The sequence below is a fragment of the Struthio camelus genome, chromosome 9 (genome assembly GCF_040807025.1).
Source record: "Struthio camelus isolate bStrCam1 chromosome 9, bStrCam1.hap1, whole genome shotgun sequence".
NCBI classification, from domain to species: Eukaryota; Metazoa; Chordata; class Aves; order Struthioniformes; family Struthionidae; genus Struthio; species Struthio camelus.
Genome location: NC_090950.1, coordinates 5,766,273 through 5,788,569, shown reverse-complemented (window position 1 = coordinate 5,788,569; position 22,297 = coordinate 5,766,273). Strand labels below are relative to the sequence as shown.

General features: G+C 40.6%; 1 protein-coding gene across 9 annotated transcripts in view; it reads left to right on the top strand.

Moving 5' to 3' along the window:
• Positions 1 to 22,297, top strand: part of STAG1 (STAG1 cohesin complex component) — a 199,636-nt gene that overhangs the window by 31,755 nt on the left and 145,584 nt on the right. For 5 of the 9 annotated variants that reach the window (XM_068954516.1, XM_068954517.1, XM_068954521.1 and 2 more), the window contains 2 exons: positions 10,884 to 11,017; positions 17,266 to 17,370. In XM_068954516.1, coding sequence (XP_068810617.1) covers positions 10,989 to 11,017; positions 17,266 to 17,370 — 134 coding nt within the window. In that variant the 5' untranslated portion in view covers positions 10,884 to 10,988. The remainder of the gene's footprint in view (positions 1 to 10,883; positions 11,018 to 17,265; positions 17,371 to 22,297) is intronic. The other 4 variants (XM_068954519.1, XM_009690471.2, XM_068954520.1 and 1 more) reach the window with 1 other exon arrangement.

Sequence of the window (22,297 nt, the reverse complement as noted above, 5' to 3'; positions counted from 1 at the left end):
CTTCCTAGGGTTGCTGACCAACTGCAATTCATTTCAGCACTGAATCCTCATGTTTTGATAGAAGCTTTCCTCCAGCGTTATTCACTGAGCTAAAATGACTCTGGTCCCCATGTGCTAATTTGTCTTTATCCCCATGGATGTTAGCATTTTAGACTATTACAGAAATACTTCCAGTTTTAGGTAATACTCAATAACTTCTCTCATATGCGTTGTTACCATTTCGTGGATCTCCTGTGATTGGTTTGTCAGGGAGGTTGTTAGAGGATGCTAGTGGGTAGCCAACCCCTTTAATAGGTGATCTTTAATTTATTGAGTCCTTAGATTCCTCCCCCCCCCCACGGCCCCCCCCCCCCCCCGCGAGTGCCATAGCGTGTTGCAATCTGAATTAGGAAAGGCTTGTCATAGAGATAGTGTATTTTTTAGGTCAGCTTACGCTGCTGTGAAAAAAATAAACAAGCTTTTGGATCACACCTCTACAGTTCTGAAACAGAGTTGCAGCCTTCAAGGTCAGTACAGGTGGAAGGCAATTGCAATGAGGTCTGCTGCAGCAGGGAGAAGGATGTTAAAAATTGGTATTTCCTCTGGGGTGAAGAGACAAGTTATCTTGACTATGCAATATGGAGATCGTTACCTGGGGAGGGAGGAAACTGTAATGTGCAATAAAGCCACTTTCCCTTGTGAGTCAATTATTCAAAATGAATGTGAACTTTAAATTTCCAACCTTGTGTTTTACTGGCTCTTTACGATCAGGACTGAGAATTTAGAAGTGGAGTTATTTTGTGCGGTGAGAAATGTTCTGCTGATAAATCATAATCTCTGAGGTTACGCTGCTACTACTGCTGGTTTTCACCTGTGCAGTTTTTGGGAAGTCATCTTGGGGCTTTGGTGAATTAGGTTAGCCCAGGTTGTGCCTCTGTGAGAGCTGTGGATTGGGTTTGAATGTTAATTGCAGTATGAGGTATTTATTATGGTCACTGGGGAAACATGTTTGCAAGTTTTGTATTTTTAGGTCTAGCATGGTTACATGTATCCATGGAAAAATGTGCTTCAGCTCCCAAATTTAGTGTGATGGTCAGGTTCCTTTCAGACTGGGGGATGCGAGAGAAGTATTTCAAGGTATGCTTTTCCAGTAGAGCTTTGAACTGTATAACTGATATGAACTGTAGGCTGTGCCATTGGTAATAATCGAGGACATGTGACCAGAAGGAGTGATTGTGGGAGTATATTGGAGTGATGTTGGTTCAGCTTGTTCAAAGTGCAATACCCTTCTGTGTAGCAGTGTTTTTTGGGGAAAAGTTCTCTGTAGGGCAGTGAGACATAACACGATGAGCGTTTCCACAGCAGGTGCTCGCTCACCTTCTTGGTACTCTGGCCAGGCATTAGAGCTTGTTTGAATTGCAGGCAGTTGTTGGCTTTGTGACAGTAGGTGTGCTGGTCTGGTAGGAAACTGCTGGCACTAGGTTGTAGGGACAGTTTGGTAGAAAAGTGATAGGCTGGTATCATGCACTGGATGACTTTGAAGGCATATGAGAGTTTGGGTTAGAAAATAGATGTCACTCGTGTATTTTAGAATATGCTTGGTACATACTGTTATATACTCCCTTTCCTTAGGGAAGCTCGTGAGGATTTCGGCGTATGAGGGGGCTACTTCACCGCCTTTAGACTCGAGGCAGGTTAGGATGCGTTGAAGGTGTTTAGCAGTACTTCTTGAGTTACTATTCTTGTAGGTTCTCAAGGCAAAATGTTTTGGCATCAGCAATGAGAGACTGGAGACCTCAGTGGTGACATCTGATGGTTTTGAGGAAGAGATTGTTTAAATTGTGTAGTTTATAGATGCTGCTTGGTTTGTCTTGAAGCTAACTGCCTTATTAAGTAGCAAAGAGGGAAAATGTTAGTGTATTCTGATGGTTGTGGGCATTGTTTTGTTTTGTTTTTGATGTGTGTTCTGTCTATTGCATTTGGATTAAAGACCTACCAAGTTTCTTGCTTGTCACACTTGGGGAGCATATAAAAATGTTCCTGGGATAGGAGAACAGGGTTAAGTAGACTATTGGGAAGGATTTGAAACAAATTTTAAGGTGAGGAGGAATGAAATCAGAGTTGTCAGCTAGTTTTGCTGACTGTCAAGGTTTGGGATTATTATAGCTGCTGCTTTGATATCTGACATATCAAGATTTAAGGGTTGTGTCCCCTAAGCCCCTTATTAAATGCAGCCTCTATTCTCAGGAGCTCAAAACACGAGGGATTTAATAATCTTAAAAAAAAAAAAAAAAAAAAAAAAAAACCACGCTCCGGTGCACATGCACACACAGATTACACTTGAGCGCAAAAGAGACCTTAGTAAAGCAGATGCCAATCAGATACATGAAGCTGAGGGCTGAGCTGAACCTTCGACCTGTCAACAGGAACGTAGTAGTGCAGGCAGCTGTAGCCTCATGTCGTGGGAGCATTGCTGCGCTTCTGGCCTGGGAGAAGCTGATACCCCAGGGTGATCTGTGCCGATCCGGAAATTAGCAGAATGTTGCACTTCAGGGTGGATCTAGACTTATTTCCACTAGTTGCATGCAAGAGTCTGTATTAACCATTAAATGTTCTTTCTTTTAGCAGTTACATGAGATGAGAGGTTGTTTTAGGGATCTTATTTTCCTTGAACCTTTGTGCACATCCCCCTAAAGATCATACGAGTACCAGAATTGTTCACTTCCCTGAGTTTTTAATTTCTGTGCGACTTTAAAATGCATGTTTTCTTTGATGGTCTGGCCAAAACATTCTTGGCTTTTGTCATTGGAGTCCCACCTGAGATAAAGAGAAGACAAAACAAACACCCAAAGAACAAAAACTTGGATCATTCGGGGAGCTGTTTTTTGCTTTCTCCCAGTGTTCTGCATGTCAGGCTTTGCTGCTTTTTGTGAAAATTGGTTTTATCGTTGGCAATTTTCCAGATGCAATGAATTACAGCACACCAGATGTCCACTGCAGAGAAAAATACAGATGAGTAAACACTCTTCTGAGGTAGCATAAAAGCCTGTTACCACTGCTTCTGGTGCGCCTGTAGATGGTCTGTGGCCTTGGCCCACTGTGCGTTGTGCTGCGCAGAGATGCAAATCCGAAGTCTTGTGTTGCCAGCCAAGTATGTCGGGCTACACCAGGGACCCTTACCTTCCTCTAGATGTGGATTCTTTTGCGGGAATAAGCAGTCAGTCCAGTAAAGTGCTTGAGTGCAAATTTAACTGGGTTTAATTTTAGTCATTTTCACACATGGACCTGATTGAGGATAAAGCCACAATACTGTTAAAAGAAACTGGAGGGGAGAGGAGGTTAGAGAGACTATTCAGGGTTCACCAAGTTTGCTCCCTTTGCCATCCAGCAGGCACAAATAGTTGCATCATGTTTTCAGGCCCCAGGAAGGCCCTGTTGCTTCCAAAGCCTTGTCTGTTTTTTTTTTTTCTGGCTGTATCAGTCTCCTAAAAATAACCTTTTCCCACAAACCTTGCTATGTTTTGCATATCTGACGAGTGTGACCCATCTATTAAACAAGCAAAAACTTCACATTCTCTATTTGTCCTGCTCTTGCTCTGAGAGAGTTTATTCCCCCACCAGCTCTCCCTTTTCCAGCTCCCCCTTTTTTCTTTGCAACGCTTTTCTTCATGTTGAAAACGAAGTGGTCTCCCTTTGGTCTTGTCTGCTTCCAACTTTACCCTCCCATTGCTTTCCTCCACGCAGGTATTTTTAACTCTCCTGGAAGCCTGACTTGGCTTCCTAAAAATAACTATTAAAAAAAAAGGGAAGAGTTTTATGCCATTGTAGTGAGCTGAATCGACTCACTCAGAAATCGAGCAAACAGGATGGCCCTTTTTGGAGGAAGCATTTCACGTCTTGATAGCTTGGCTGTCTTGTTAAATGTTACCCTGCGGTACAGCGCGCAGCTATGCTATCCTAAACGTCATTCGGTCTTTTGCAAGTTTTCATCGCTGGGTCAGTCTTTCCTTTTGAGAATGGCTCCATTGCTTACTTTCTATACGCTAGCCAAAATCTCTTGCGCCTTTAAATTTGTACTGTGGCCTTTTTTGGCTCTCAATGCTTTTGCATCTTTTTAAATGCCAGTGAATTTGTCTTCTCAGTGTTGCTTATGAGTTTTTGGAATATAAGGGCAGAGAAGCTGAAGACTTCAAGGAGCCACCTAATCCTTGCTCACAATTTGAGGACCGTACAACCTAACTTTTCAGCGCCCTTTTTCATCATGTGTGTTTTATGTTCAATACAGGTAGGTAGGAGGTGAGAGGGCAAGGAGAAAATTGTTAATTTAAACCTCATAGCAATCCAGACGTTGGCCTAGCGTTAGAACTCGCTGCCTTTAATTCTGAGCCTTGTGCAATCAGGCCGTAGTTATTTGCTATCTGAGAGAGGGAGTGAACGTAGCCCCCAGTGATCGCAGTCGCAGTTGTGAATGCTCAGTACTGCAGAAAATCAGGTCAAGTATCTCACTGGGTGTCCGCAGAGTGAGGAGCAGTTATGTCTAAAGAGTCTGCAAGAACAACAGAGGAAAGCTAGCCTGTTTTCATAACCTCTGACCATCAAACTCTGTTCCAAAAAATAAATAAATAAAAAAAAGATCCAGAGATGGGAAAAGGTAGGGAATTTCTGTTCCTGAGCAAGCCATATCTACAGGCAGTCGTTTGCCACAGAGCGTTTGATGAATTTCTTTAATATTATCCATCCAAGGCATTCGAAGAAAACAGTATATGACAATATAATTAAGAACTATTGAAGTAAACACTGGAAGTGATCAAATAAAATTGTCTGAGTGATATGATATTTGAGTGAACTCTATTGTTATAACCGTGATTAAAAAACTATATCAGCTTTGCTGTGTAATCTTACTGGAGTGTCAGGGCCTCAGCACCGACGTGCACAGTACAGGAATTAAGCTGCTACCTTCCAGAAACAGTAGCAGAAGATGCAGAAAAACAGGTTGTTTTTTGCAGTTTGCATTTTCTCAGAGACAGAAAACTAAGCACAGAGGTGTGGTAGTATGATTTAATGCTTGGATTTCTTTTTGTCGTTTAAGAATTTTCTTCCCAGCTCTGCAAGAAGTGATTTGCATAACCTTCCAGTGTGAGGTCTTGCATTTGTAATTGTGAAGCGCTCAGAATTCACAATATTGCACAGTAGAAAGTGAGACTTCAGATTATTTTTCTGGCTGACTGCACAGGACCTTTCTAGGCTAAAAGCCTTCGGTGAGAGGAAGCAGCAACAGCTGTTTTGCCGGTTGTTTAGAGACTGCTCCACATATGGATGCAACTGTGGATAAACTGAGGAGATGACTAAAAGTGAAGGTAAAGCTAAATGGACAGCTGGGGTTTGCTGCCAGCTAATTTTTGGTCCAACAGGTGCACGTATATATGTAACACACCTGGAAATATCTTTAAAGAATAAAAAAATCCCTCCCACCTTAGTTGATGATAAAGGACGTTTTCTGGTAAATGCTTTAATTGCGTGTAGTATCTTGCTTCTCTTGTTCTTTGCGTCTTTTTTTCTCTTGTATTATACACATTACCTCTGTGAGCTCACTTCCCTTTTTTTGTTTTATGTGGTTATTGAGGTTATCTGAGGGGAAGAAAAAATTGTCCATCCTGAACTTCCTATTCTGACAACTCCATCCTTTTTGTAAAAGACGCCTAGCCAAACCATATGTCACACTGTTTAAAACTGGTCCTTTACTGCAAAGTGAAATGCATTCAACAGTCTTCAGTGACCTTAGCCGTTGTGTGTCTTTTTTAGAAAGAAAGATCTATTTTTTTTTAAAGATTTTTCAGAAATGAAGATCTAAGAGGTATAGACCAAAATCTCTTTGTCCGTGTTTTGTGTCTGTTACCATCTGCTACTTGGATGTGCAACGTGGGGTCTTACAGGCCCAAAGTACAGCAAGAACATTGCACCTCTGAGCTGCAGGCCACGACTGGGAAAGAGTGCTGTGAGAAGGGTTCGGCTTCCCGGCTTTCCTCCTTTGGTCCTGCCGCTGATGTGAAGAGGCATGGAATATAACTTCTCTCCATGTTAGCTCTTATCCTTTCACTGGACACCACTGAGAAGGGTCTGGCTCCATTTTCTGACACCATCCCATCAGGTATTTATACACGTTGATAAGACCCTCCTGAGCCTTTTCTTCTCAAGCCCCAGCAGTCCCAGCTCTCAGCCTCTCCTTCTGGAAGGATTTAAGTGGCGTGCCATCATGTGTTACAGCTTCTTATCTCCACAAAGAATAGGTTTGGAGATTTCAAATATCCCTTGGGCCTTAATGAAATTGAGAAGTGTCCTGCTTTATCAATTTTAATCTCGCAAAAAAAGGCGTAACAGGGAGCACTGAGGCAGAAGGCAGAGCCATTTTGTATGGAAAATGAATTTGTGGCGTATAGGCGTTGCTAATTAAGAAGCAGAAGATATTGCTTTACTAGTATAAACCATTATTTGAATATTTTGCACTTGGGTGAGATGGGATCACTCGGTCAACAAGGAAAAGCTTTTGAAAACGTCAATCAGTCCAGTACCAGTTATCTTTTATTGTGGGTGTATGGTATGTTCCACTAAGCACCAGGATTGATGCTGAGGTAACTCTTATTCCTACATTTAGTAATTACTTGTTGTTGTTTAAAGTTTTGGCTTAAACTTTGTAGCATGTAGGTACCTAGTGTATAAAAAGGTTAGTTGAGCTTGATTTGATCCTTACTTCCAGGTAGTTACTAAGGTTCATGTCAATCTCTTCCTTAGCTGATTTCTGTAGTTTTGTCTAGAAGGTTAGATTGCTTCAACAAATAAAAATATAAGGACTTTGCAAAAAAATATAGGTAGCTTTTCATGTTGGTGGAAACTACAGAACAGGGTAATCAGATTTATTGTTGTAAAACTGTAGTCTTTTCTTAAAGCTAAGCTCCTTACAAGATGCCTCTTGAAGAAAAATTTCCATAAAACTGACAGCATGTTGGAAAAGATTTTTTTTTTTTTTTTTACAAACAGCCTTACATAACAATCATTGCCGGCCCTGGTTACTGCGCCTTGTTAAAAAGTAGAAGAAGAAAAGAAAAAGTTTACTGATTTTCCTGTAGTGTGTTTCAGCTGGATGGTCGGTTTTACTGCCTGCTTTGTATTCTTTCAGAGGTTATTTTTAACTACATCAGCATAAATTTGTCATCTTAGAATACAGATGTGCAGATTTTAAAAGCTGCAAGCATGCTAAAATCATTAAAACTGGGATTGAGGGAGAACATTGGATCTTTTTTTTTTTAACCGCTACAAATAGAAGCAGTTGGCCACAAGTTAAATGACTCGTTTAACCCAGCCATGTTTATAATAAACATCCCAAAGGGCAAAAGTATGAAGAGTTCCTCCCCCTGCTCTTCTCCACCTGACATGGTAGGAAAAAGGCGACAAATTGGGAATCTGTCTCAAGCTTTCAGGATTTCATGTCAGTGATTTTATTCTCGGGCTGAATAAGACAAAAAGGAGGAGAGTTTGATTCTTCTTGTTTGTGAGAATGTTGTCTTTAAGAAGTGTCTCGTTCTCTTTATTAGAAAAAGAGAAAATGCAAAGGTTTGCCTTAGCGTAATCCGTAATGATCGATGGTTTTTCCACAGTTGTCAAACTTATTTTATTCCCATGACTAAGTTGAGACCTCGGTTCGAAACACATACAGCTTTTCATTAGTCATTATAGTAACCTATATTTCATTTCCAAACCAAGCCTAAGCAGCACAGGTGATAATTTAAGCCTGCAGTTTGGAAGCAGGTGGTGTTTCTTTGAGCTTAGAGGCATTTTACCATTGACTCAAGTTGCAAGAAAATTCTTCCAAAACTGGAAGGTTTCCTGACTTCAGTGGAGTAGCTGGGTCGAGGAAGAAAGAACAGAACCCCAGAACAGAATAACCAGCACAGCTCTCTTGGGTAAATACGAGGCGTAACAGCTAACTTGGACTGTGGGATGGCATGACCTTATTCCATGCGACAGAAGGCTCCACAGAGTCTGTGAGACTGTAAAACTCCTGTTGGTCCCACGAAGCGGGCAAGATTTTGCCTTACCTTTTTGGGCTTTGGGCTCTGAGCTGTTCCCTTTCCTGCTCATCCGTACTGGCAGTTCTTATATGTAAGCGTTCGCTGGTAACCCTTGTTAACTGCCTTAATTGGCATAGGACAGTAGAAGGACAACTTTGTCTTCTAGGTGTCTCCTTCCATTACTGCTGTGGCAAGCACTCTCGCTTCTTCAGTTGCTTCTAAGTGAAAGAGCTCATCTGTTCTCCTGGCTCTTTATACCCTTTTCTCCACGCTTGCTTCTTAAGCCAGGCCTTTGCTTTTCAAATAAGTTATTTCTGAGTAAGTATACTTTTTCTTATATGCAAAAGCACTTCTCTAGAGTAGTTCTGTGCTGCTGGTTACTGTCCGTGAGCATGCACAGTGCATCAGCTGTGAAGGGTAATAACTAGGTTAAAAAAGAAAAAAAAAAAAGGAAATGCCACATAAGAGTCATCCAGGATGCCTTAGAAAAAGTGCAGGATGACTGTGCAAAATATATCACATGAAACCCACTCCAATTTTCATGATCTTTTTTTGAAAGCTCTTTTGAAAAGTGAAATGATGTGCAGTATTCTGCTAGAATTAGATGAGGATGAACTGAAGATCCAAGATTGATAGGTTTCCCGTAAAGTCTAGTTAGCACGTGTGAGAGTGCATGTGTGGGAGTATGTTTGTTTGTCCGTGTGCAAAAAACACACTACTTCTGTTTTAAACAAAGGGAAAGTATTACTAAAAAGTGCTGATTGCCTAGTCACAAATGTGTAGATCTAATTGTCACGTAGGAAGAAACAAGTATTTTCAGAAGCTTAGTTAAATGCTTTCATCTTCTATTTTAGGATTTCATTAAGTATTCTTCTTATGTTAGAAGTAAATGCTAGTATTTAGTGACAGCCAGAGTGCATGCTCTTCTGATTCTAGTGACCTGCTTTCCTCTCTCTTTCAGAGATGTGAGCATTGCCAATTTTTCTTTATATGGGAAATCAATACAACACTTAATTCAGTCTGGAGCACTGTTTATTACAATAAATTCTTATGAGTGTCTGAACCAGTTGCTTTACATTGTTGGATGGGCACATTATGCCATTAAGAGTAGTCTCATCCTTTAAAATATAGGAAGGACCAGTGTTGTTAATGAAGAAACGTTGATGTTATGCCAGTAGCACACACAGCATTTTTTGTAACGTTTTTGTTGGTGAGGAGCTCAAGTACAGATAGCAGGTTTGTGTCTTAGAGTGACACTAGAAAGCCTTGCTCCAACCTGGTGTATTGGCCGTAGAAAATGCCTCTTTTCAACTGGTAATGCTAGAACATGAAGTTTCATTCCAAAACAAACTTCTGTATTGTCTTTGTTTTGCACTGAGGTGGCTTGTTGATGATATGGTAGAAAAGGTGAACAATGATATGACAGTATAGAAAAATGGAAAAGTTAAATGAGGTGATGTGATACTCCAAGTAAAATTGTTGATAGCACAATGTAGTTAGGTACTACAAGGAAGAGTTGTATGAGTCTGTGAGCCTAATCAGCACTGCCATAACTAGAGGCAAAAGGTCTGTTTTCCTGGTACAGATATGGTTTCGGTGAATAAATGCTTACATATAGAGCAGGATGGAAAATTTTAGATATTGTATGGTTTTGCAGTCATGCAGTTTTGCTTAGATATGCGTTTGGGGCTAGCCATGTCACCTCTTGCTGGCTTGATCTTCCTCCTTTGCCTTGTACGAAGTGACTGGAGCACAGAAAAGACTGCCCAGTGAGCAGAGATTACATGTTTAAAGAACAGAGATTTAAAATACCCAGTGTTGTAAAAACATGCAGTTGAGAAGTCCTTGGTATTTGTTGCCCTCACTCAACTGCGGTACTCTGTGCAGCTCTTTATTTTTATCATAAACTCTGTAAAAGGGGAGAAGAAAACAAATCCTTTTAGTTTCTCCATTGAACTTGCATTTTCTAGATGCATGGGATGGCAGCTGTGTATTATATTACATCAAAGAGTAGCACATCTGTCACCTTGTCCCTTTATTTCATCTGTTAAAGTCACCATTGCTATCATTGGGCAACTCCTGCATCAGTCTCCTGGGCAGAGAGATTTTACGAGCGAGTTTATTGTTACCACAGATACAGCTAGTTTGTTGTTTGAATTTAAGCCTGGATCCATTAGATTAAAATACTTTCTAGTGCAGTTAGACACTTTTACAGCTTCCGACTGCTCTTCTGTGAAATTCAGTTGTATAAAACTCTGAGCCAGGTAGTCTGACGGAGGAGGAGGTGTAGTTCCATTAAAGGGAATATTATTGGGAATATTATCTTTTCCCCGTTCTGTCATTGTACCCAAACCAAAACTCGCATGATAGTAGGTGCAGATCTTCTCTCTTGATTCAGAACTGAGAAAGGTTCGTTCTTACGTAATTAAACTTTTGTCTTGGAAGTTTAGTGTATTGTGGGCTTAGGTTTCTTAAATGTAGATCATCAAATTCTCAGTGATTGCTTATGCTTCTGTATTTGTGTCTAGTTCGTTTGAGCATTTCTCAGAAATGCATGAAAACAAGCAGAACGCTGTTAGAATTACTGTAAACAAATATGGGAGACGACACCAAATATTTTGGGTATGTTTACAAAAAAAATGTAAGGTTGCCTAGACATAATTGTAAAAACGGAATGCAAGAATATGATTAAACTGTCCTGGAGGCATTCATTCTAAATTTTATGTGATTTAATAGTGATTATACTTCAGAGCTGACCATTTTTGTTTACAGTAGCTTAGTCGGTATATTGACTGTTTTGGAATCACAATTAATGTCTTTTTTTTCTTTTTTTTACAGGCTGGACTTTGATATTCTTTTCATGAAAGTGGTTTCCAAGTAGTTTTACAATAACTTTGAGAAGAATTTCTATGTAGCTCTTTTACTTTCAAGAGTGCTGCAAAAATGATTACTTCAGATTTGCCAGTACTACAGTGAGTATCCATGTCTTTATATGTTTGAATTTTTCAGCTTTCAAAGGGCAGAAATAAACGGAAGGATGATCATGTGGTTAAGGCAAGAGCTTGAGAGCAGTGTAGGTTAGTGTGACTGTTCCAGGCCTCCTGTGTGGTCATATGCTGAAAAACTGTGTAAAAATTAAACACTTCTAATGGATCTCTTTCGTTATATGGAGACTTAACTTTGCTGTAAAAAGCAAAACAAAACCTTTGTCACTTCTATGCTTCTGAGTTTTTTAAGATTTCAGAAATGTGAATGGATTGAAGTCAATTGTTGACCGTATTCATGTATCCCTGATGCATGCTTTTTCCTATAGGGAGCTGTACTTACTGTGCAAAAAGCCTTCAGCTTCTGCATTTGAAGAGAGCAAGTGGTGGTAGTGTGTTTTGATTTTGCTGGCAAATATGAGTAGCTTTATTCAAATGGGTACATCGCTGGACCTGAATAAAGTCAATTACTGGAGAGAACAGAGTGGAAGTCTATAATGAGGGGTGCTAGAGACCAGCTGAATAGAAGAAGTGATTTCACCAGTGAAAAAGAAATGATAGAAATGGGAACAAAATAGAGCTTTATTTGGTAATTAAGTTCTTTGTTGGGAATGAACATATGAAAATGGAAATTATCACAGTATTTGTAAAAATCATCAGTTTAAAACTTGAGCTCTCTTCCAAAACTAAGATTTGAAATCTCTTTACTGAAGAAACTGAATGTTTGGACAATTGCAAAATTATTTGTCTGACTTTAATTAAATATGCACTGCTTTAACTTTTTTTTTTTTTGAAAATGACTTTAAAACATATGAAAAATGGCAATTTTTTCTTTTGGGTGAGCAATTAGCTGAAAAGTGGGACGGTCATGGTGGATAGCACTGAGAAAGGAACCGTTAGTCTGCAGGGAGGTTGCTGGTGAACTTTGAGGGTAATCTTGGAACTTTTCTCATTTAGTATTTTCGTGGTTGTGTCATGATCAAGAAGTAAGTGTGTGCTGGTGAAATGCCCCAAGGACAAAAAGATAGGGAATACTGTCAGTGTACTAGTGGGAAAGGGATAATCCCATTCCCAATTCAGGAAGCTGGATGAAATAGCATAGATTTTAAGGTTAAAAATGAATATTAATGGGTTCTGTAACTCTGGTGCTCACCAGTTGAAAAACCTGAGGGACATTAAAGATTGGCCTATTGCTCAATCAGAAGATGACAGTGAGTCACCAATATTATGCAACGGTAAAAAATAAAAGGTAATACATTTGTTTTTTTCCAGTAGAGCTGGGGCTCATTTAATGCCACTGTGCCAAGTGCTTGTGAGATGTCATCGCCAGTAAGATATGTAGTTCTGATTGCTCGTAAACAATACGAGATGTTTCTTTTTTTTTTTTTTTTTTTTACAAAAATAGAACAGAATTTGAATGTAAAGGTTTTGGGACTTGCCTCAGGGTGCAAAACATTGTCTAGCGTGAACAAGGTTTTGAAGAAAGTGATAACAGCTAAATCAGTAGGTCTCAACCAGACAGTCATCAAAAAGGAATCTGACTAAGGATGAGAAAATCTGAAGCAATCTTCAGTTTGGGGTATTAGCTTCATGCATTCAAATCTGAAAAGCCACAATCCAGTTTCACACAGAGAAAGGCAAGGTTGTCTTTCTATCTTTTAAATAAGCAGCTTTGAAGGATTATTGTAATCTTGTAGCACTCATGTGGCTTATTTCCACTCTTTCATACCCTTTTAAATCTTTTAGGCTATCCCCTTTAAACAAAGGGTCCTAAAGTTAGTTTGATGTATTAATATACTTCACTTAGGACCTTGTCAAATATTCCTTCACAAATTCTTCCCTGCGTTGAGGGAAGCTGAGAGGAGTTCAGAAAAAGAATCTCCTTCTGAATTTATAGAAGTGGCTTCAGATCGCCGTGAAGGTAGGATTTTGCATTTTGGTATTTTAAATGTAGCGAAAAACCCCTGTCTGGTTTATTTGATCTAGGTGACTGACTGAGTCTTCTCTTAATGGGATGACTCATATTTGCTGCAAGGCATGTTCCCCTTTAGATTTTGAAGATCAACCATGAGAGCTGATTCATCCATCATTCATGAGCCTGTGCATTTAGCCATTTTTCTTCATGAATGCATTTTTTCAGAAGGCTGAGTCTGGTGGTAGCAATTACTGAATTTATCATGGCCAGAACGTCAAGCCACCTCAGCAACATTGGTAAATGTTTATAGAAGTATTTAGTAAAACTAATAAATGAATATAGGTGTATGGTGTGGTGTTTCCAAGGGGGGTGGTATGAGATCTATAGTTAAGGCTTTCTGTAATAGCAGGAGGAAGGCAAACTTATTTCCATTGATTTATTTCACAGAGATGTGACATTTACTTTGTCAATGGAAACTTGTTCTTCAGAAGCATGATATGGCAAAGAGCTGTCCAGTGATCTGTAATGTCTTCATTGCCATAAGGCTAGTCTGAAGGGCTAGTTACTGTAACTTCAGAAAAGTATCTGGAATTTCTCGGATGACTCCTAGAGTTATTGCCAACTTTCCTAGGATACCTTAGTCACCCCAGCAACTGAAAAGAAGAGCGGAGTAGATTGAGTTCCTCTAAGGAGTTATCAGTTGTCTACTTTACTCTGTCCACCCCAGTCTTGTAGGTGTCCTCACACACTGCCAAATTCTCTTATGTCTCTACCGCATCAGAAGCCTCTTAGAGAGGAAAGGTTTAGCCTTCGGCACCACTGCCTCCCCTCCCCTTTGCTGAGAGGGGTCTCCTTAGGCCCTGATTGCTTTCCATCCCAGCAGCTTCAGGAAGGATAAATGGTAAATTGTGGCTAAGCCGAAGTTTTCCCCTCAGGAGACTAAGTCACACATGCACAAAATAGGAACAGGATAATTCTGGTCTATTAAGATGAGGATGACTGCCACTAGATAAATTACTCCTAGCAGTTCCCTGAGATGTGTAGGGAATGAGGGAGGTGGATGTTGGGCAGCGTTAAAAACCTGACAGGAGTGTGAGCAGTTAAGAGATGCTTCGCTCCTTGTCCCGAGTTCAGAAATAAGGAGAAAAAGGGCATGTGTGTGTCCAGAATAGACGTAGGGTTTTAACAGAAGCAAGAAGGAGCGCTGGGCCTCAGCGCAAGGCCTTTTCGTGCAGGACTGGTGGGGCTGGCGAAGGATTCCCCGTGTCTCGAGGTGCTGCAGGCGGTTATGTTAATGGTAAAGCAGCCCCGGACTGTACGCTGTCCTCGATCGTATCGCCCCTTTCCAGATAGCGTGAGTATTGAAGGGAACCTATTTTCTTACGGTTTCCCCTTTCACTTGCTCCTTGGCAGTACTCCTTACACGCTTATGTTCTTTGCAGGAAGAAACCTTGCCACGTCACACATTGTCTGGGTGAGATTCATCTTGTTTAATTTTAGGCATTTATATCCGAACTGCTTGTCTAGATCACCTTAGTGAGAAAAGGACATTTATAAAGCACGAACCGCCTGACCTGTTTTGGGCACCGACCTTAGGATGTTGTGCCTTCGAATTTTCTAAGACCTGCATTGTAGGTATCTAAAATTTAGCTGAGATGCATCTCGCTTTAGCTCTGACGTATTGAGCCTCTCCAGAAAGGCTTCCAGCAAACCCGACATGTTTTGCCAGGAAAAGCGTTAGAGAAGCAGGGATGTGAGGTTAAGATAACGCTCTGCTTACGGCAAAGAGAAGGTTGTTAATTATGCAGCTGTCCCTTCTATATTTAGTTTGCCAAAGCTATGGAAATTTCCGGAACTAACTACGCACATCTCAGCAGGTTGTGCTAGAGCCAGACACAGGCTGTAACAAAATCAAACCGTCCGTGAACTGGATGCAAGCGAGATCATCGCACGCTTCGATTAATTTATTTATATAGCTGCTGTGTTTCGAGGGAAACGTCTGAGCCGTTTGCCGAGGAGGACTGCTGAACCTGGTTTTCATAGAGAAAAATCTTTGTCTTGATGATATTAGGCGTGTGGTTTTATAAGCTAGCAAAGCTACGGAGGTTTCCCCAGAACCGGGGAGGCTGCTTAGACTAAAACATGCCGAACAATTTTTCAGTATCTGTCTAGATCAGAGAGAAACACGGTTTCCCTACCGAGAGCATGCCTTTAATTTCCCCGGGCAGCAACGGAAAGCGGCAGACGTTTTTATGTGGGGTTTTCCACGTCTGTGTTCAGAAGTTATAGGAAAAAAAGGCTGTCACTCGTGAGGCAGTCTGCAGTTTTCCTCAAATTGAGGAGCAGCGTGATGGCCTCGGAGTCAAGGCCGGACGCATCCATTGCCCTACGGGCCACCTCGCCGGCTGCGTTTGCTGCTTTGCTTTTCCCCAGGGTGGTACTATCTAACCAAAGCTTTCTTAACTGTGTGTGGAGTTGTTTGTTTTCTTGGTTTGGCTTCTGGATTTTTTTTTTCTGACTGCTTTTATTTTTTCAGATTCATAATTCAATATGCAAATTTCCAAATTTGTTATCTTATGAAAAGGAGAACTTATTTATCTTTAATTTCATGGCAGCAAAGCTACATTTAAAAAGTATTTTGTAGAAAACCTGTTTTACAAGCACATAGTTTGGGAACTCAAATGTATTTGTATACGATTTGTTTTTAATCTGGGGCCCATGGATTTGTGGGGTGCGTAGAGTATTTTGAGAGGATCCATTGAAGTGGTTCTCAGAAGAGCAAATTCGTTCATGTTCTCCTGCGTTCTGGTTTCTGGAACTTGGAGAGGATTCTCTGCGCCCTTCAAAAGTTTTGTGTTTGCAAATTGGAAAAGGTTGGAAAATAATGCCGTAAGATATCAGGAATTCATTAGAAATTCATACTTCCACAAAATGATTCTAGCGAGAGCACACCTCAGAGATGACAGAAATGTCGAAGGAGATGTATGAGCACGTTCTTGATTTTGATGTAATGATGTTTGTATCTTTCTGCATTACTACATAGTTTTCTTGGTGATACAACAGATCTATGAAGTGTTCCTGATTTATAAAACCAAATGCAAAATTTAACATCAGACGTTCTGGGAGATCTGAGCAGAGCATGTATTTGGTGTGCTGAAACTTCTCGGTTTCAATAAGCCAGATCGCCAATGCCCTCTTTATGCTTGAGGCTGTACAATATAATGGAATAGGCATGATTCTTCTTCCCCTTCCCCATGCACAAATTTTATGGCAATTTAACTCCTTTCACTTCAAGGAAATTATTTTGAATTTAAAGAAATCTCTGATTAGAACTAGGCTTGACCCATCTTCAAGTAATCCAGGACGTTAATGCTTTTTTTTTTTTTTTCTTTTAATGTGCAGAGATTTCATGCAAACTAAAACTAAATCGCATCAGTAACAGAAATACTTTTGCTTGTGGGTTCTTTTTGGGCAAAATCTCATGCCTCAGAAGATCACTTACAAGCTAAATTTCTTCAGGCAGCAGGCCTGTTTTGAAGGCAGAGTAGTGCCTGTGGACCTGGCTTGTAGGAGAGGAAAAAAAAGAAAAAGAAATTTTGGGGGTAACAGATTTTCCCTACTTAGCGTGGTCTCAGTCTAAACCAGGACTGACTGAAAAATGATATTGTGGGCTGATAGCCCTTCGACGACGTCAAGGTTTTTTTTTCATTGTACAAGTGAAAAGATTTTGCTACCTGGAAGAATCATAAATGTCTGAAGATCAAAGTGAGTTTTCTGGTTTGTGCCTCATGATCAGCGTTAATCCTTTCTGTATAAACAGCTGTGCAATAGCGTTGTCTTTAACTGTAACTAAAAACACGCTTTAACCCGAGTGGGAACTTGGCAGAACTATGGTAATGATGTGATAGCTTGATCAGACTCCTGTTTGCTTTCGCATGACCTTGAAAGCAAATACAGCTCAAAAGCAGTTAATAATAGTAAAAGAAAGTTGATACTAGTGAATACGTTATGTGGGATGGATATGTTGAGAATGTGCTGTTTAATATAGCCAGTTTTTCGAGTGGAACTTGGTTTCAAAAGAAACTGTTAATTTAAATAACTTTCAGTCTATAAAATGACATTCCAGCCCATAAAAAGGTAAGGCTTTCTGCCAGGGCTAGCAATGCTTGGTTCCTCAGTTTGCAGAATAAATATGGCAAGCCTTTTAATGCTGACTTTTTTTTTTTTTTTCTGGCTTAGGACTAAATATTTAATCAGTCCGTTATAGATTACTTGTTAATTTCAAATCATTTTAATTTATCTAGTATTTTTCCCCCCCTAGGGATTCTACAAATGAAACTACTGCACATTCAGATGCTGGCAGTGAGCTTGAAGAAACAGAAGTCAAAGGAAAAAGAAAAAGGGGCCGTCCTGGCAGGCCTCCAGTATGTGTAATTTAGTTTTGTTTTGTTATGCATCTATTTAAAATTGACTGCAGACTGTTTTTCATCTAATCATCTTGTGGTCACATAAATAGGCTTTTAATGAGCCCTATGTCAAACTTTATGAAGACTTTTAGTATGAAATATTTATCAGATTGATATATAAATAATGTTTGGAATGATTAAAAAGGGACATAAAAATGAGCTCGTAATAGCTACTATTTTTTTCTTTCACTAGTTGCTTACATGAACATTACAGTTCTGTTGTTATTGTCATATTGCAACGTTCTTCCAGACGTGAGAGTAATCTCAGTAAGCATGACCAGTTTGTTTTGAACGTTTTAATGGATTTTTAAAGTGACAAATGACACTTGAGCCATCCTTTTAGTAACCAGTAATCTTGTAATGTGAACGGAAGAGTTGCAGCATAGTATTAACTTTATGCTGCAGAAGATCTATTAACACATTTTAAAAATTGATGTAATTGATATACACTGTGTCCTGCAAATGGATAAGGAGCTTCAGTTTTTTTTATCTAGCATACCACAGCAGTTAACCCACAATTTTGATATCTGCTATATAAGACTCGTTAGCAGAACCCCTTTCTTCTTCTGGGAAACGGTCTTTGCCCGTGAGTGGGAATAAGCAGAAGCACTTCTCTCTTATACATAGCATTAAGGAGGCTTTCTCTTTTATTCGTTTTATAAAACAGTATTCAATTTATAGGCAAACGCAGAAGTTCTGTTGTGTCGTGTGGTCATTCTTTTTAGTTCTTCAGGGTCTTCAGATGTGCTTCTCTTGTTTGAATATATCACCTGAAGTACACACTGTGGAGTAAGATTTTTGGTGGGAAGTTCTGTTTGCTGCTAATCATTCTAATTCTTCTCCTAGTCTTAATCTACAGGTACATTGCTGGTATGAATGTCTAGATATATAGCACTAGTAGATGGAGATTTTTTTTTCCTAAGTCTAGCTCCCTGTGCATGGGCTAGTGAGGCTATTAGAAAGGACAGAACCACGTGTTCCTCTCAAGCATGCTGGTCAAGTCGGAGCAAACACCTCTGTGTTGATTTTCAACTTGCTTCATGGTTTCTGGACTTATTTCAGGAGCCAGCACTTTAAATCCTGGGCTTTTCTGAGCAAATTTTCTTCATTTTTTGAAAGTTTTTATAACAGTTTCCTATGATGCCATATTTTCTTCATCAGATGGATGCGTTTGCTGACTTTATCTTAATAGGAAACATGTTAAGAACAGGTCATCTGCTTACACAGCCTTTAAGCCAAGGGCAAAAAGAGAAACATCTTAAGAATATCTCATTAGCCTATGAGTCTATGAGATGAATCAATCTATGAGTTCTTGCAGATCTAATTGAAAAAGGATGGTGCAACCTGACTGCCACCCCAGAAAGTTGACAAAGTCTAGGAATTTCACTTACAGAACCACTGGTACTATTTTGTACCCTCACGTAATCACTGGAAAGAAAAGGTGAATGCTATAAAAGGCATTCCTCATCCCTTTATCTTGAGCCTATTAATAGCTCCCATGGGACTGTTCCCTGAAGCACTCTCCGAGTCCTGCTATCAACCGTTCTGCAGGATCAAAATGCTTATTTTGCTTAGAACAACTCCAGGCTCATTAAGGGTACATAAGTGTGAAGTGGTGAATATGGAGGGGAAGAAGTTACAGCTTCACACAGAATGATGGGCTGTGAGCTGACCATTACTACTAAGGAGCAAGACTGTAGGGTTATGATAGGTGATTGTGTGAAAACATCATTGTAATGTTCAAAAGGAGTCAAAAAAGCAAATCCAATGTTAGAATTCTGAGGAAAAGAATGGAGAACAAAACAAATAATGTCCTTTAAATCCATAGTTTGCCAATGCTTTGAACACTTTGTACAAATCCAGTTTCTCTTCCCCCTTCCACTCCCATCCAAGAATCTCAAAAGGATATAATAGGACTAGAAAAGGTTCAGATAAGAGCAGCAATGGAGATCATAGAGTCAAGGAATCATTCAGTCTGGGGCGTCCCAGTCCCACCTCCTGCTCAAAGCAGGGTCAGCTCTGGGGTCAGGCCATGTCACTCAGGGCTTTATCCAGTCCTGCAGGGCCTCTCTCAGCAACCTGTTCCAGTACTCGACTTTGACTGGTGAGAAGTTTTTTGTTGTTGTTGTTGATGTTATTTTTTGTTTTTTGCTTGTATTGAGTTGGAACCTCTCTTGCTTCAGTTTGTGACTACTGTCTCTTGTCCTACCACCATGCACTGCTATAAAAAGCCCCGTAGGGTAAGTGTTCCCAGCCCTCTATGTTGGTAGCCCTCTGCTGAACTTGCTCTATTTTATCAATAGCTCTTTTGCGTTGAGAGGACCAAAACCGGACACAGTATTCCAGATACAGTCTAACAGTTGCTGAATAGAAGGAGGTAATGGCTTTCCTTGGTCTGTTGGCTATGTTCCTCTTTGTACAGCCCAGGGTGGTGCTGGCCTTCTTTGCTGCCAGGGCACATTGCTGTTTCATATCCAGCTTGCTGTCTGCCGAGACCCCAAGGTCCTTTTCCACAAAGGTCTTTCCCATCCAGGCAGGCCTCAGCCTGTGTTGTTGCAAGGGGTTATTCCCTGCCATCTTTGCATTTGTCCGTGTTGAATCTCATGAGGCTCCTGTTGGCCCATCCGTCCAGTCTGTCAATGGCAGCCATGCTCTTGAGATCATTGACTGGGCTCCCTGCCAGTTTGATGTCATCTGCAAACTTGACAAGAGTGCACTCTCTCACACCCTCCAGGTAGCTGATGAAGATGTTAAACAGGACAGGTTCTAGTGTAGATCTCTGGTACTTCCTCGTCACCAGCCTCCAGCTAGAGGATGATCCATTAACCACTATCCTCTGAGCTCAACTGTTCAAAGAGTTATCCACCCACCTATTAGTCCAGCCATCCAAACCACAGCTTCCCAACTTGGATACAAGAATGTTGTGGGAGACAGTGGTGAAAGCCTTGCCAGAGTAATCACAGGCCACTGCTCTCCTCTCATCCACAAATCCAGTCATTCTGTTGTGGTTTTCCAGTTGACTTGACTAAACGTATATATTTAAATGCACAATCAAATTCTTCTTCCTTAGCTGATACTACAGGAATGGAAAGGAATAAAGAGGCAAACAACGCTTCTGCAAGCAATGACTGAAAAAAAGCTATTCAATCTCTGATATCCTTGAGGAAACATACAGATGTCTTGGAAAGACTAGGCATTTAAATTTGTAACATTATTCAATACTGAAAATCATGCATTTGCTAGAGGTATCGGTAAACATTGTAATTTCACTTTTCCTGCTACTCCATGTTGCTAAGCTGTCCATCTCCCACAGGCGATGAATTACCGGCCTGTTTCTCGCAGAAGGTGCAACTCTTGCATTTCTCCTCTGCTCTACCATCTGCTAACATCCTTTTTTTTCCTTCGCAGGTACTACCTACCTTTTCTCTCAGATATGAGAGGTTAACATATTTAGTACAATTAATAGCTGTTCTTCTCAACTGGTATTTAGCTTCAATATTTTTCATTTATTTTATAGACTTAAAGAGAGGCTTTTGTGCCCAAAAGCTTTTCCTTTTTTTCCCCTCCCCCCAATGGAAATATGGTCTAACAAGACTTAATCTCTCCCCACAAACCTTGCCTTGCTGTGTCCTTAGCCATCACAGCTACGATGACACATCTGCCATAAATGCACTGACCTCTCTTGGGAGAAAAGTTTACTCTTCTGTCTGGTTTGTTGAGCTGCACGGTTCTGTTACAAAGCTACACACAGTGTAGTACAGCAAATATATGGAGATATGAATTTATTTTAAATAGTTTTCTGCAGTAGCATTTTAGAATGGCCCTGGCCCTTTATCAGAAAGGTAAGCTACCGCTAGATGTTTTTTCCAGAGTTTCTGAACATCGCAGAGAGAACTGTCTGGGCCACCGGCAGTGTTGTACAACAGTACAGTGTAGTACAACAGACACTCCTCCTTGTGGATATTACTTTCATAAGGAGATAGTCCTTAGTTGAAAATTTGTCATTTGTGGCAAAGACCTTTTCAGTTCATGCAGAACTTGAGTTTTGGGGAAACTTTGCTTCCTGTTCTGAAAATGCTACTTTACAAGTCTCCTCCTCTTTCCGTGTAGAGACTTTTCTAACAAGTGCTTGCCTGAGTGTAGTCTAAACTTGTGAAGAGATTAAGCGTGTTGTCCCGTCAGAGTAACTCTCAGATCTAACTCACGTGTCCTGAATTCCCAGAGCCTTGCAGTGAATTTAGCAGGAGTTGCCCCATGTCCTGTTCAGACGTTTACAGGGCCTGGGGCTGGCCTTGCTGTTGCCCAGGTCTTCTCTAGACTGAGTCTTGCAGGATAGCACTCTGTGGAGCAATTGGTCAGGATACAAATCCGTCCAGTCAGTGGGCTATATTGATGCATGTATTTACATGGTGCTGTATGTGAGTGGACCATCTGGATTTATATTTAGTGAACCCTGTGGTGTGTATTTAATGAGTGACCCATGACAGAGTCCTCTGGTTACAGTTGCTGAGTAACCCTGGCCACAGAATGTCTTTTCTGTCTGCCGCATTATCTAAGTGCGTGGGCATGGATGCTCTCTCCTGTTCTAGCTTAGGGATTTGAAAGCCCAAGGGCTAGTGATGTAATGCAGCTTTCACATTAGCGAGCTGGGGCTCAGAGCAGTCATATATTGTGTACTTCTTGCCTCCTCTCATGGATCAGCGCTCTCATGAGAGTGCTGTTTAATGTTGTCGTCATTCTCTGTGTTAACCTACCTGGCCCTACCTCCCCAGGAGCTCAGAATAGTTCGGCTTACAACCTCAGCTGTGACGGGTCGAGGGGCCGAGAGACATCCCTGGCTACGTTTCAGTTACAGGATGTTAAAGTAGGAGTAGCTAGAGATCAGTC